Source organism: Nicotiana tomentosiformis, chromosome 11 (assembly GCF_000390325.3).
Source record: "Nicotiana tomentosiformis chromosome 11, ASM39032v3, whole genome shotgun sequence".
Taxonomy (NCBI): Eukaryota; Viridiplantae; Streptophyta; class Magnoliopsida; order Solanales; family Solanaceae; genus Nicotiana; species Nicotiana tomentosiformis.
In genome coordinates this window covers 118636556-118651168 of record NC_090822.1, presented here as the reverse complement: position 1 = coordinate 118651168, position 14613 = coordinate 118636556, and the positions used below count along the sequence as shown (strand labels likewise).

At 35.5% G+C, this 14613-nt stretch overlaps 1 protein-coding gene across 1 annotated transcript; it reads right to left on the bottom strand.

The window, feature by feature from the left end:
• Positions 1 to 4117: 4117 nt before the first annotated feature.
• On the bottom strand, positions 4118 to 8132 carry LOC104104028 (protein TRAUCO). The gene is made up of 3 exons (XM_009612014.4): positions 7011 to 8132; positions 5017 to 5256; positions 4118 to 4531 (listed from the first exon to the last, which is right to left on the bottom strand). The coding sequence occupies exons 1-3, from the start codon at positions 8104 to 8106 to the stop codon at positions 4431 to 4433; spliced, it is 1437 nt and encodes a 478-aa protein (XP_009610309.1). The 5' UTR covers positions 8107 to 8132; the 3' UTR covers positions 4118 to 4430.
• Positions 8133 to 14613: the final 6481 nt, after the last annotated feature.

The following is a 14613-nucleotide window of genomic DNA, read 5'->3' as shown; positions in this document are numbered from 1 at the left end:
AGATGAATTTACAAGGCATGTGCTCTCCTTTCTATAATACACATTTATGGAATAAATAAATATATATATAGTCTTAGTAGATGTGCTCTTTTTCCTGTTGTTTTTGGGGTTCATAACCGGTGCTATTGAATCTACAGTTAAGCAAATATTACCGGTTCTTGGAATAAGAACTATGGGGGCTTTGAGGGAGGTTTAGCCTAGCCCTAATCCTTTTCGGAATAGAATACTTCTTTGACAGAGATTCAAGCAAGGAGGAGGAAGGCCCTCTTTTCGCCAATGAATCACTTAGTCAGAATAAGCTTATACGTTGTATGCGCTGTCGACGTAACAAAAATTTAAGAAAGTGAATGTAGTATAGTTTGTTCTAAATCAAGTAAACCATGATTTTCCTTCTTCCCAATCAAGACAACCATTTAACAAGGCACCATTATGAGGGCCAGAACTTAGTATCCTCCCGATACAGTAGCGAATCGATGATGTAGTAGATTCATTGGAATTTGCTTTTAAATATGTGCTGAACTTTTTTCCAGACACACTCGCATATATATAGTCCGAGCTAGACGAAATGCGTTAAAAATTGTGCATAAGAATGTCCACCACCACCATTATTATTGTTTCAATAGTTGAGATGGCATAAGTACTTGACATGAAATTGCAAGGATTTAAGTTTGATAGAAATTAGCAATATAGCATCTGAACATAAGAGAAGACGAGGAAAAAAATTAAAATAATTCAAATATGAAGGATGACTAACTAGTTACTTAATACCAAACAAAGTCAAAGACGTCTATAATGGAAACTCAATATGAAAAGATCCAGATGTCAACTATTCTGGAAAATCACACAAAAGAGCCTCAACTATCAATGAAGGACCAGAACGAAAATTCAAAACTCTTCTATATTTGATACTCTCTTTCGGATTAATGAAAGGGTAAAAGTATATACACTGCAAGTTACGGGACAAGTTTAACCCCCCTTAAGACAAAAATAAAGTTGTAACAAGATTAAATAATACTGCAACGTCTAAAGCAGACAATTCTTAATTAGAAATGATCACATCCAACATACATGTGACATTATGGACATCGAAAGCGTTAAGAGGGAGTTGAAGATATACGTGATTAAATAAAAACTATATACTCTCTAATAATTTAAGTTTATAGATGGTTATACAATTCAACGTACTATGAGAGCAAATATCATCCCTATTCTAGTTTATCCAATATTATGCCACAATGTTATGTTGTCCACGCTCCAAACGTCTATTATCTATAAGCTCTTGGACAACCGTCACTTCACGATTTAGTTATTGAAGTTGTCCAAGATCCTTATAACTCATTTCCTCCACCAATATGAAATACTTGACATTCCACTCCCCCGATGTCCAAGACTAGACATTTGGAGCATGAACAACATAACATTGCGACCTAATATTGGATAAACCAAGAATAACAATTGGTCTGGCTCTGATACCATGACAAGAAGCGGACATCTAACTCAACCCCAAAATTTAGCTCATGAGTCCGAGACCATATAAAGAGACAACAAATGTATTAAAAAATAGAAGAAAGATTAGACTAACCTTAAACCTAAATTACCCTTGCCCAACACCGACCATCATCTCCAATCATCGGTGCCATCCATGCACTACAAACTCTAAATGCTAATCATCCCTTAGCCCTCATGTTTCTAAAAGTGAAAGTTAGGAAACGACAAGATTAATGAAGCTTGAAGCGAAAGCGAGAAGTGAGGCGCACACTTCAGTGAAGTACATAGTTTGACACAATTTAAAAGTACAATACATATATGATTTTAGTACTATAATAATAAAATTTCAATTAAATTATAAATGATTAGTCTTCTAATATACAATAATGCTGATATTAATAGAACTCCTAATGAGATTCAAAGAATCAACCATCGTTGTTGGATCACTTTCCGCGTCATTGTTTGTAAAAGCGCACGACTTCGTCCATAAAGCAATGACCTCTCGTTTTGAATCACTTTAATCGACGAAGCGATGGCTTTTAATGACAATGCTTAGCTCTAGTGGTGGCAAAATAGATTAAAAAAAAAAATTATCCATCCATATTATCTACTAAACAAATTGGATTATGAACTTTTTAAAAAACGGGTCAACTATAGATAAGAATTATATTATCCACTTCGAAAATAGATAACCAATGAATAATTAATGAGTTTTAACTTTTATATTTGTAAAAACTCAAATTGGGGGTACTTCAAGTTTGGGTGACTAGGAATTCTCCCAAAAGTGATCATATTCAAGAAACCATGGATACCCAGATTATCTGTTGGTTTATCCATTTTGTATCCATATTAAATATGGATTGGATCGAATAATTTATCTATTTTTGCATTACCCATTTTCGACTTGTCCATATCCGTCCCGACTTGCTCGTTTTCCACCCCCCACTTAGCCCTTACCCCTCATCATTTTTCTTCTTCTCATATATAATAGTAGTGCTCGGCCAACTTGTACACACCTCAACAAATCTACCAAGTACCTACTATCTCCACCAACACTCTTATATATAATGGTGCTGCTAGGCCAACTTATACACCTCAACTAATCTACCAAGTACTTACTATGACACCCTAGGCAAATCCCACATCGATAAAACACGGGATAGATCATGGATATATAAGTAGATAGGCCTTAGACACTAGTGACGCGCTTTAAAACCCTGTGGGCCTAGGCCCAAAGCGGACAATATCACTAGTGGGCTGGGTTATTACATATAATATCAGAGCCACTCCGCGTGCAACCTTGAACGGTGGTGGAGCAAACATTACTAAGGACATTGAGTCCCTATAGGGGGTGTATGTGACATCCTAGGCGAATCCCATATCGACAAAACAAAGGAGAAATGCTGGGTATATAAACAAACTTTAGACTCTAATGACGCGTTTTAAAACCGTGTGGACTTAGGCCCAAAGCGAACAATAACACTAGTGGGTTAGGTTGTTACATATGGTATCAGAGCCACTCTGCGTGCAACCTTTAACTGTGGTAAGGCAAACCTCAGCGAGGACACTGAGTCCCTAAGGGGGCTGTATATTACACCATAGGCGAATCCCACATCGACAAAACACGTGAGAGATGTTGGGTATATAAGTAGAGAGGCCTTAGACTCTAGTGACGCATTTTAAAACCATGCGGGCCTAGGCCCAAAGCGGACAATAACACTAGTGGGTTGAGCTGTTACACTTACTATCTCCACCAACACAAGTATCGAGTAAATCTGCCAACAAGATTTAGGTAGATTGGAAAAATCGCTTAGTATTTTTGTCTTTAGTGAGATTTGAACCCTGATTTCCCATTGTTTTCATCCCACTTTATTAACCACTAAGTCGCACCCTTAAAAACCCTCCTTTATGATCTTAATCATGTAATCCCAACCACTTTGCTGCACTGCCTCGTCTTTCCACCTAAAACCAACTTCTTTGCTCGTCCCATCCTCCGGTAACCCTATCATGTGCAGTTGCCCAGTTGCGTCGTTGCTACAACTTGCCCTTTCCACCATACCCCTTCTACAACTCCTTCCTCCCTAACCTCTCCCACCCTGACCTTCAGCCATTCCAAAACCTTGCTTTATTTTCCCAAGAAGTCACTCATGACAAATTCAAGCTCCATAAATCACAAATTAAAAAGACATGCAAAAACACATTTTATTTAAATTTATGAATAAACATCACAAACAATGAACAACAAAAATTTTAATGTAGCATATAAATTTGAATGTCAACTGCATTTAAAATTTGCATAAGTTGGAATACTGAAGTCCACCAACATTATAATTATATGGAACACCCTGTGGATCTTTAATTCCTAAAATTTCTTTTGTTACAAGTAGACTCTTTAAGTACACCATACCTTTCTTTGGTACTTGTTCTTTTTAATTTCTTTGCGTGGCCACAAAAGTATCCATACTGTGTTCCTTTAAATGCTACAACTATCCAAAGAGTGGCATGCGCGTGTCCATACGATAAAGACAATAACAACAACAACAAATATACCCACGTGATCATATCCAACTATGTCCGTGCTTCCTAACTCAAAACATAAAGAGCACAATTAAATACGAGAAAATGGACATGAGGTCAAGCATCAGTCTCACGGCACTAACCGCTAAATTCATCAACCAGAAATTTCTTCCATCAGACAGCACATTTCTCTAATACCTTAAAGAGCTACTAAAGACTAGAATCGGGGTCTCAGCCAACTACAAGAAGACAACAACAAAGTAGAAAGTGTACAGCAGGCTACCCAAATGAAATTGATCACCCATTTTCCAGCACTCAACAGTTTACCACTTACAAAAGTTGGAACAACTAGGAGATCACGCCAAGTAGCACTCTACATTCTATTTACAGAAGTTGAACATAACCAACCTGAGTGCATTCATTGCTCAAGCTTTGCTGACCATTTCAGCAGCTTCTCCAATTTTATTTACGTGCTCTTTTACCACTTTGAGCATAGGGCACATCCTAGTTGAATGCCATGAATCACCTGTAATCAGAAAGTTTAAATCATGTTCAATCTGCCAAGATAGCTTAGATGAAATGGAGTTAGGCAGATGCAACTGCTACTTAAGGTAGTTGTTTTTCTCTTCCTAAACTACTTTTGATGTAAAATAGTAGGATGGACTAAAACTTGCGAGCTAAAAAGGAAAAAAGAAGTATGAGTCTGATTTTAGTACTGTGTGGCAACAACATTATCTTGCTTGAGAATAAAAGTGACAGATTCAGCTGCAGTGAGGAACAGCTGAAGTTGATAGCTGTAAAACTAATCATGACGTGTCAAAATTGAATAAATAAATTCAACGATTCCAATTTTTAGAAAGAATCTTTTACAAGGTTTGACTGTCGCGTAGCAGTCTAAATCAGTAAAATCAGAAAAATTACAGTGAAAATCGGAGTCAAACAACCAGTATTCTATGTATTGGTCAACATGGTAAAAGAGAAATAGCTAATTCTTTTGTTCATTGGACACACCATTCTCGACTCTTCCATCAAAGCCATGATAAGGAACTTCAACCATCGGTCTCGGAACAGCGCGCCCACCAAAATTTTCAGGAAAGCATTCAAAGTCAGGGCCAAAATTGAACTTCACAATGCAATTAGGTTGGTCGGGAAGTGTATACATTGAAGCAGCAGGGTAGTAACGACCACCATAAAGATCCTTGAAAGCAACACCTTGACATACTCCATTTTTGAAGAAAGACATCTCACTCCCTGCTCAGACAAAATACAATATTTTGTACACAGCTTAATGAACATGACAATTTGACAGCACAAGAAAAAGAATTTGCCAAACACATAAGGAGGAAACAGGGGTTACTGGAATTTCTCAAACTTGATTTCCCCAGAGATACCTTTACAAACATATCTTTTGTAAGTAGATCGTGTTTTTCAGCATTTTGGTATGGGGAGTACATAGTGAAATAGAGTTTGAATATTACACCAAAGGAGATCCTACTCATTGAGATGGTCAGCACACGCATATATACAAAGATGAGCGCACCAATACATGTAATGTAAATTGCTAAATCAAATCCGCCATAAGAACTAGAACTTCACATCTTTGATTGACAACTGTAAGAAAAGAACAACGTTCTTGCTCATAATAGTTCACAAATGCAGCAACTAAGCAACCCATACTATCTAAACAATTGAACATTCACATTTGTCATTGTGATATCCCAATACCACCATCACCATCAAAAACACCAAAGGTCTGCTCTTTGATGCTGACACGAAGGAGATGGGAGTAATGAGACCCCCTCCATCACTACTGTGAGATAGTAGTGCGCTTCTTCTTGAATTCTGAATAAGTTAATAGCTTTACTAAAGTCTTTGCAAAATTCTAACACTAGCAAATTTGGACGAAGAACATGGTGATTCATCTTCACTCTCAAAAAGTTAATCCCTTGACCAGACTCCTTCAGAAACCCCATTAACCTATAAAACTAGTAGATACATGAAGAAGACAATCAATTAAAAGAAGACCTGTGGGTGATTTGACTGAGACACAAGGTAATAAGACTTTTTGATATCCTAACTTATCAGAAGAGGTTTGCTATGATTCTATATTTGAGTAGTTTCCACACATTCTTCCCAAGTTTATTAACCTTAAAGCATTAGCTCCTCTTATACACATATCTTACCTTAATGTAACTCTTAATTAGATCTCTTTGGAGTTTAAAGCATAAGTTCTGGCACTCCCTGCATAAAAAACAAAACTGCACCAAAACACATCAATTTTTTCTTATTCATTTGTGATCAGCTCTTGAAACAACAGCAATCTAAAGGTACCAAAGCATCAGCTCCTCATTTATAAACCTAAGTTGTCCAAGTTAACTCTTAATTAGACCATCCTAAAGTTTAAATCATCATTTCAATCAGCATTCAGCATAAAAATTAAACCTTTATCAAAACAGAAGCAGCAAACAACAACAACAAAAACAACCTAGTTTTTACTCCAAAAAAAAAAAAGAACTACTCAGCCTCAATCCCAAATAAGTTGGATTGTCCATATAATCCACTGACAGCATTCAAGCAGCATTCAGCATAAAAATTGAACCTTTATTCAAATAACAGAAACTATGACTATTCCTCGGTCCCAAACAAGTTCGGGTCGGCTATATGAATCCTCAATGACAGCATTCAAGCAGCACTCAACATAAAAATTGAACCTTTATCGAAACAGCAACAACAACTACTACTACTACAACAACACCTCAATTCCAAAGAAGTTGAAGTCTGCTATATGAATCATAGTTCATCATTTCAAGCAGCATTAAGCATAAAAATTGAACATTTATCAGAAGTTCAGAACAACAACTACTACACCTCAGCCCCAAACAAGTTGGGGTCAGCTATATGAATCCTCAGTGAAAGCATTCAACATAAAAATTGAACCTTTAACAAAACAACAGCAAGAAATGTTAAAAAAGATCTAGCACTTGAGCTGGGTGTCAGTGACATACCAGGAATTATTTTGGGGGGATCTTCCTTAGGATCAGAAGCACACATATACCTCTGTCCCTTATACCAAACAAGTCTCGGCGGTTTCGGGGCATACTGACTACCTTCAGGCAAATTAATGTAAAAACCAATAACATCACCTTCACCATACCCTTGCTCCCCATATTTCTCCCTTAAAGCTTTATGAATCTTGCTACCATCAATATCTCTATACCCAAAACTATTCCCATCATATCCAACAGGTGCTTGTAAATCCCCTTTATCAGTTGACCACCCAAGTCTTGTATGCCCACTTTCACCTAATTTCATTACTTTAATCTCAAAATACCATGCTCCTTCTAATACTCCTCTTGTTGCTCTCACCATTCTGTAACCTTTAATACTCCCTGCTGTTAATCTATCTTCACTTATGTCCACTTTTTCTGCTTTGTAAACTTTTGAAAGGCAGATTTTCATATCTGGGCTGTCGTCATTTTTGTCAGGGAATCTTGGGATCGGTGTAATGTAAACTTTGTCTTCAGATTCTTGTGCTGAAACGGCGCCGTTTTTGTTGTTTTTTGTGTTGCTGCTGTTGTTGTTGTTGTTGTTTTGCTTCTTTTTTTTGCCTTTGCGTGAACTGGGTTTTGTCCAGAGGTTGTTGTTGTTGTTTTTCTTCTTGTATTTTGCTTTCTTGCTGCTTGTGGGGGTCGGAGTTTCCTTTGCTGCTGCTGTAATTGTGGGTGTTGACAAGGGCAATTTGGTCATTTCACCATTTTGCTGTTCCTCTTCTTCTACTTTTGGTGGTGTTAGGGTTAAAGTGGAAAGTGGCTTTTGCTTCTTCGGTGGTGGCTCTTCTTCTTCATCTTCGTCCACGTCATCATCGTCGTCGTCGTATTCTTCTTCTTTAGGGGGAATTTTCGGGTCGGTGATGGGCAATTCGGGTTCGGGTTCTGGAGTATTCGCACTGCCATTTTCGGCAACTGACGGTGGAGCTTCGGAGGAGGATGGTGAAGCTTCGACGGGGATTAGTGGAGCTTCGGCGGCGGACGGTGGAGCTTCGACGGCGGCGGTGCTTTCTTCTTCGTCGTCGTCTTGGTAAGTGGCCATGAGATTCTCCATTGTTAGGATTTGAGATGGCAGAATCTGGATGGTGTTTAAATAGATTGGATAATTTTGTAGGCCCAATTTCCTGTGGGCCTTATTATATAGCCCAAACGCGACGAGACATTTAACTAGAAGAATTAAGAAGAATCAACTTAAATAAGAAAGAATGGCATGACATACACGTAGAGAATTGGCAATATTTTAGCCTTATATTAGTTTTGGCAAAGGTAATTCCAAAAAATTAGCATTATATAGCCAAATTCTAAATAACCCTAGTTTCTTATTTATTCTCTCTCCTCGTATTTCTTCTCCAATCTTTTCTTCTTTTTCTTCTTCTTCAATCTAACAAATTTTTTTCTTCAATCTGGATTTAGAAGGGCATATGTTCTTTGATAATGTTTGGAAAGTTGTAATGGTTGATAATTTTTTCAGAAATATTATGGGTTCATGGAGATGAGGAGAAGCAGAGAGCGAACGCTTTTGCGAATAGTAAAGGGACCGATTGACACTGCTATAATACACACAATCCTAATGTGAAGTGTGAACCCATTTGATTTCTCGTATCTCTAGTACAACCCAAATTGAACTAATAAAAAGTTCCTCAAACTAATTTAAAAATAGATGTTTTCCTGTGAATTTTCTTATGTTATTTGTCACACGGCCAAATCTTGGTGTTGATGGGTGAATTCATCCTCATTCTTTTTTCTGTCCTCTTTATTATTTTTTTAATTAAAAAATAGTTCTAATTCTCATCTTATATATCAATGTATTTCTAGCATATATATTTGTGTATATCCACAAGAACTTATGTGTGATACACTGGGATATACAAAGGGAAAAAAATTGATATACAAAGAAGAAAAATAAATTTCTGATATATATATTTTGATATACACAAAGAAAGAAAATAAACTTGTGATATACATTTTGGTATACACATTATTTGATGTGTTATACTTGGATATATAAAAAATATAATTATTTTTATTGTGATATACATTGATATAGAGACAACAATAAATTTTAAATAACTATTTTTATAATTTTATATTTTAGATATACAGAGAAGGAAAATAAAATTTTAATATATATTTTGATATAGACAAAGAAGGAAATAAAGTTGTGATATACATTTATTGGTCATCTAATGCCAATATCTATAAATGGGGCTTTTTTCTGCTAATTATGTGGGCACATTGTCATACTATGCCAAAATCCCCTCAAATAATCGCACACCCGACTGCTTAAACTAAAAATAGCCGATTGAGGTATATATATATATATATATATATATATATATATATATATATATATATATATATATATAAAATCATTGTATAATCTCTGTATACGGCTATAAAAAATAAATAATGGATATGACCGGCTATTTGTGTAAAGATCCCAAGAATTAACCCAAATAGAATTAAGGGAAACTACCGGCTACGTACATTTATAAGTAGCTTATTACAAAAATTGGTCAATTCATAAAACATTACTAATATTAGCCAATTCGCTATTTGTAGCTAAAAAGGTCAATTTTTTACTTTTTTTTGAGTGGATGTTATTAGAATAGATTTGGTACATCTTAAGTAGCTTGAATCTCATTTTTGGAATGATTTGGTGGAGTTTTGAGGTGGTTTGAGTTTATAATTCGAAGTAGTAGAAGCTGAACATGAAAAAAATGATATATGTATCACACTGTGTATCATTTGTATATCGCATATGTATCATATTTATATCAAATATATATCACATGTATATTCATGTATACATGTGTGTGAGATACATGCGTGTACATGTGTCACAGAGGAATTTTTTGAACGTGATTTTAACTATGAATTTTGATACAAAATCAGTTCAAATCAACTCCAATCTTTCTCAAAATTTGTATATTGATTCATTTATATGTTTTCAATGAATTTCAATCATATCCAATGAAAAAAGTCCTTTTTGCTTATATTTTTGGAATATTGTATATATATATTTTCGTATTTCATCACCTTATTTGCTACCTAATCCATGAAATTTCCTTTCCGTCTTGTATCTAATGTTCCTAATCATGCTTAATATTATAGAAGGAGATCTTTGTTGTGATTCTTGGAGAGAAAGAACCTTATTTATTTAGGTTTTTAATATTTATATGTGTTTGACTAGTTTTAGTAAGTCTATGATTAATGGCTTGAGGGTAGTAAGTTGGAACTTATTTGGGACATTTCGGTAAGATTTCCTAGAATTAACCCAAATAAGCGTCCACCTAATCTATTAAACTAAAAATAGTCGGCGGATGTTTAATTAATATATAATTTACATATAATATATGTATAATTATGTATAATAAATATATAATTTACGTATAATATATGTATAATTATATATAATAAATATATAATATATGTATACCGGCTAGAAAAAAATAGTGAATTTGGATATTTGTGTAACACTCCTTTAACTAAAACACGAAGAGAAATAAATTGGTATCTTTACATAAATAGCCGCTAATATACTCTGTTTACTTTTTTAATCGGTATACATAAATTATACATTGATCATGCATGGTTATCCACATATATATTGACCGTCAATTTTTAATTTAAGCAATTGGATAAACAACTATTTAGGTTAACTCTTTAAATAATTTCAGCATAGATGAGTTTCTTGAGGTTCGTCCAGCCTGGCCCTTTTTCTATTTTTTTGAAGGTAAAATAACTAAAGAAACTTATGAAATTGGAACAGTTACATATATACAAATTGGATCAGTTACAACGATGGGGACGCAAATACAAAATTCTTCCACCTAAGTGTTGTAAATCGTAGAAGAAAGAATAGTATTTCCCTTTTCAAAGATAGTGATGGTAATTGGATCAATGATCCAGCACAAATCCTTAATCACACTACTCAATATTTCCAAAAAAATTTTCAAACTGACCATATAGAAACACCCTTGGAAAATATCCTTAATTCACAAACTAACTTCGAAAACATAGATCTTTCCGAACTGGACTGCCCGATAAAAGATTTTGAAGTTACCCGTGCTATATTTTCCTTTAAACCTTTTAAGGCCCCGGGCCCTGATGGAATCAACCACTTTTTTTACCAAAAATATTGGCATGTAGTTAAAAATTCTGTCTTAACTTTTTGCCAATAATATTTTCAAGAATCTCTCAATTTCTGAAGCTCTAAACTCTACCTATATCTGTCTCATCCCAAAATTTCACAATGCGAATATTCTCAATAATTTTCGCCCTATAAGACTTTGCAATACTATTTACAAGGTTATTACTAAGATTATTGTTAACATAATCAAGCCCTACCTTTATAGACTGATTGGCCCTTACCAATCTAGTTTTCTCAAAGTAGAAGAACTAGTGACAACGCCATTATTATTCAAGATATCACTAATCATTTCTAAAAAATTAAGGGTCGCCAAGGGAAGGTCCTACTAAAAATCGACCTGGAAAAGGATTTCGACAGGCTTGAATGGTCTTTCATTTACCGTGCTCTACTCTTCTTTAAATTTCCCCCACAAATCACAAAACTTATTATGAGCTGCATCAATACATCTAGAATTGTTATCTTGGTTAACGGGTCTAAAACAAAAAAAATTCATCCATCAAGAGGTATACGACAAGGCGACCCAATGTCACCATACCTTTTTATTCTTTGTATGGACTTACTATCCAAATATATTAACCATCGGGTTAATATTGGACTCTCGGATCCAATCAAGCTCAACCCCACTGGTGCATCACTCTCGCATCTGTTCTATGCGGATGACCTAACTCTTTCGGCTAATGCCAACTTAAAGTCAATCCACACAATAAAGGGTAGCCTTCTTTTCTTCTCTCAAATTTTAGGACAAAAAATTAATAATACCAAATCAAAAATCATCTTCTCCCGAAATTGTGACACTCAAACCAAAACTCACCTCGCAAATATTCTTAACATTAAAATCAGTGATAGTTTTGTAAATACTTGGGATTCCCTATTCTCACATGTAAGCCTAAGGTCTCTGACTTACTCTACATCATTGACAACATGAACTCTAAGCTTGCCAGTTAGAAAAAAAAATTTCTTTCAATCGCCGGGAGAACAACCCTAGTTAGATCAACTCTCAACTATATCCCAAATCATGCAATGCAATATCTCCTACTCCCCTCCTCCACACTCAAGCAAATTGACAAAATCCAAAGAGATTTTATCTGGGGCACCGCCACTCTGGAAAAAAAAATCACTACATCAAATGGTCCACCGTCACTCAGCCTAAGCACGTTGGGGGCCTGGGACTTTGGAAAGCGGCTGAAAAAAATATAGTCTCGCTTGCCAGTCTTTCTTGGAGACTCTTCACCAACCCAGGTTCTATATGGATCCACACACTAATTAGCAAATATAGCATAAGAGAAACCCCACCTCCCACTCTTTCATTTGGAATAACATTTTGACAGGCTGAAAAATATGTAGTAAGGGTCTTGAATGGATAATTGGTCCAGGAAACATTAGTTGTTGGCTCTCCGCATGGATACTTGGTCTCTCACCTTTAAATACTCTTATCCAAGGGCCGCTGAACCAATCTGACCAAACCTTCAAAGTCAAGGATCTTTGGATTTCTAATAATTGGGACCTCTCCAAACTGTCCTTTTTTCTTCCTCCGGATATAAGGAACAAAACTTTTTCCATTAACTACGCCACTACCAACAATACTAGAGACATCCCAACTTGGGCACATATCCCAAACGGTATTTTTTTTACGAACTCTACCTACAAATTTTTCTCCGCTCTAACACCTACTAACTATAAGTTTTATTGGATTTGGAAGCTAAAAATTCTCCATAAGATTAAATACCTTCTTTGGCAATGCTCCCATAACTAGCTTCCTACAAAAAAGTATCTCCATCACATTGGCTTTAATATTGACATTACTTGCTCAATATGCAAAGGGGCAGAGGGGACAATTACCCACGTTTTCTTCGAATGTCCTATAGCCATGAAATTTTGGAACGATGCGCACCTAAACTTTCTTCCCATTAATCAAAATTCTAAGCATTGGCTCACCTTATTAAAAGACACAAACATAGCATCGGATCATTTGGGTACCTCATGGGAAGAATTCTTCCCATTTGCTATTTGGCATCTTTGGCTCAATAGAAATAACAATTCGTTTAACAATCTATGCAGCCAACTGTCTCTAGATATGGTTATCATGCGCTGCAAAGAGTTCAAATATTGTACAAACTCTCCTAGTTACACCCCTCCTACTACAACCATCACAATAAAGTGGCTTTCGCCCGAAACATTTTTCATTAAGCTCAACATTGATGGTGCCTCCAAGGGTAAGTATAAGAAAGGGGACATCAACATAATTTTTAGAAATAATCACGGGGACTGGATTTTGGGCTTTTGCACCTAAGCCGTTGCCTATACCCCTGCTTACATGGAGCTACTAGCTCTCAAAACTGGGCTACAATTAGCCTGTGAAAAAAACTTTTTAAGCTTAGAAATTGAAACTGATGCTACAGATATCATTCACATGCATGATAGAGATACTTGTTCGATGTATTCTAACTTGGTTACTGAGTGCAAGTCACTACTGAAGAAACTGGAGAATCCGCCGATCCGGCATAACTTCAGAGAAGGAAACAAGGTTGCTCACTTTTTGGCCACCCAAGGATAAACAAGCAAATAACATCCCTCTATCTCTTTGGGAGCAACCGCCAGATGCCTTTTTGAAAATAGTCCATGACGACAAAATTGGCTCTACTGAACCTAGGCTTGTATCTAGTAATGTACTTACTAGCTTGGCTGAACTTGGGAATCCTTTTGTAACTTGTAAACCAAATGAAAACAACACAATGGCCGTATCTACTAATGAGTGCAATGGGACTCTAGCTTTATGTAATAGAATTAGCTAATGAATGAAAATTTCGTATTTCTACAAAAAAAAAACATATACAAGAAATATATGAAATTCTTTAATGTTCAAATAACTTGCAAGTGAAAATATTTGTTTGGCAATTGCAGTTTTTAGTTGAAAAATTAACCCAAATAGCCGTCCACCAAACCGTTTAAATTAAAAATAGCCGGTAGAGGTATAATATATGTATAGTTTATGTATTATATATGTATAATTGTGTCTAATCAATGTATAAACTATATATATGATTAGAAAAAGTAAATAATCTGACCAGCTATTTGTGTAAAGATCCCTTTTTAGTTTACATACACGAAATTCGCCGCGAATGATAAGCTAATTAAATCAATAAGACTAGTGTAGTGTGATATTATAACCATTGGTGGGTAGGGTTGTAATTAAGTTATTACTATCTTACGAGCAGTTAGCTACTATAATTTATTAGTGTCTCAGTGTCTCCTTAATATCGTAAGCAACCGATGGACCACAAGTAAGTCTCTTTTTTTCTATTTACTTAATATATAAACTTTTTTTAAAGCTAAATCAGTGTTGAAGTTGGGTTGGTTGATCGCCCAAAAAATAGTTTTTATATGCATAATATTTAGAATAGAAAAAAA

Coding starts and splice junctions, on each gene's coding strand:
- LOC104104028 (XM_009612014.4), bottom strand. CDS start 8,106: ATGGAGAATCTCATGGCCACTTACCAAGACGACGACGAAGAAGAAAGC. Junction 5,257..7,010: donor TCCCCCCAAAATAATTCCTG/GTATGTCACTGA, acceptor TTGTCTGAGCAG/GGAGTGAGATGTCTTTCTTC. Junction 4,532..5,016: donor TGATGGAAGAGTCGAGAATG/GTGTGTCCAATG, acceptor TTCTGATTACAG/GTGATTCATGGCATTCAACT.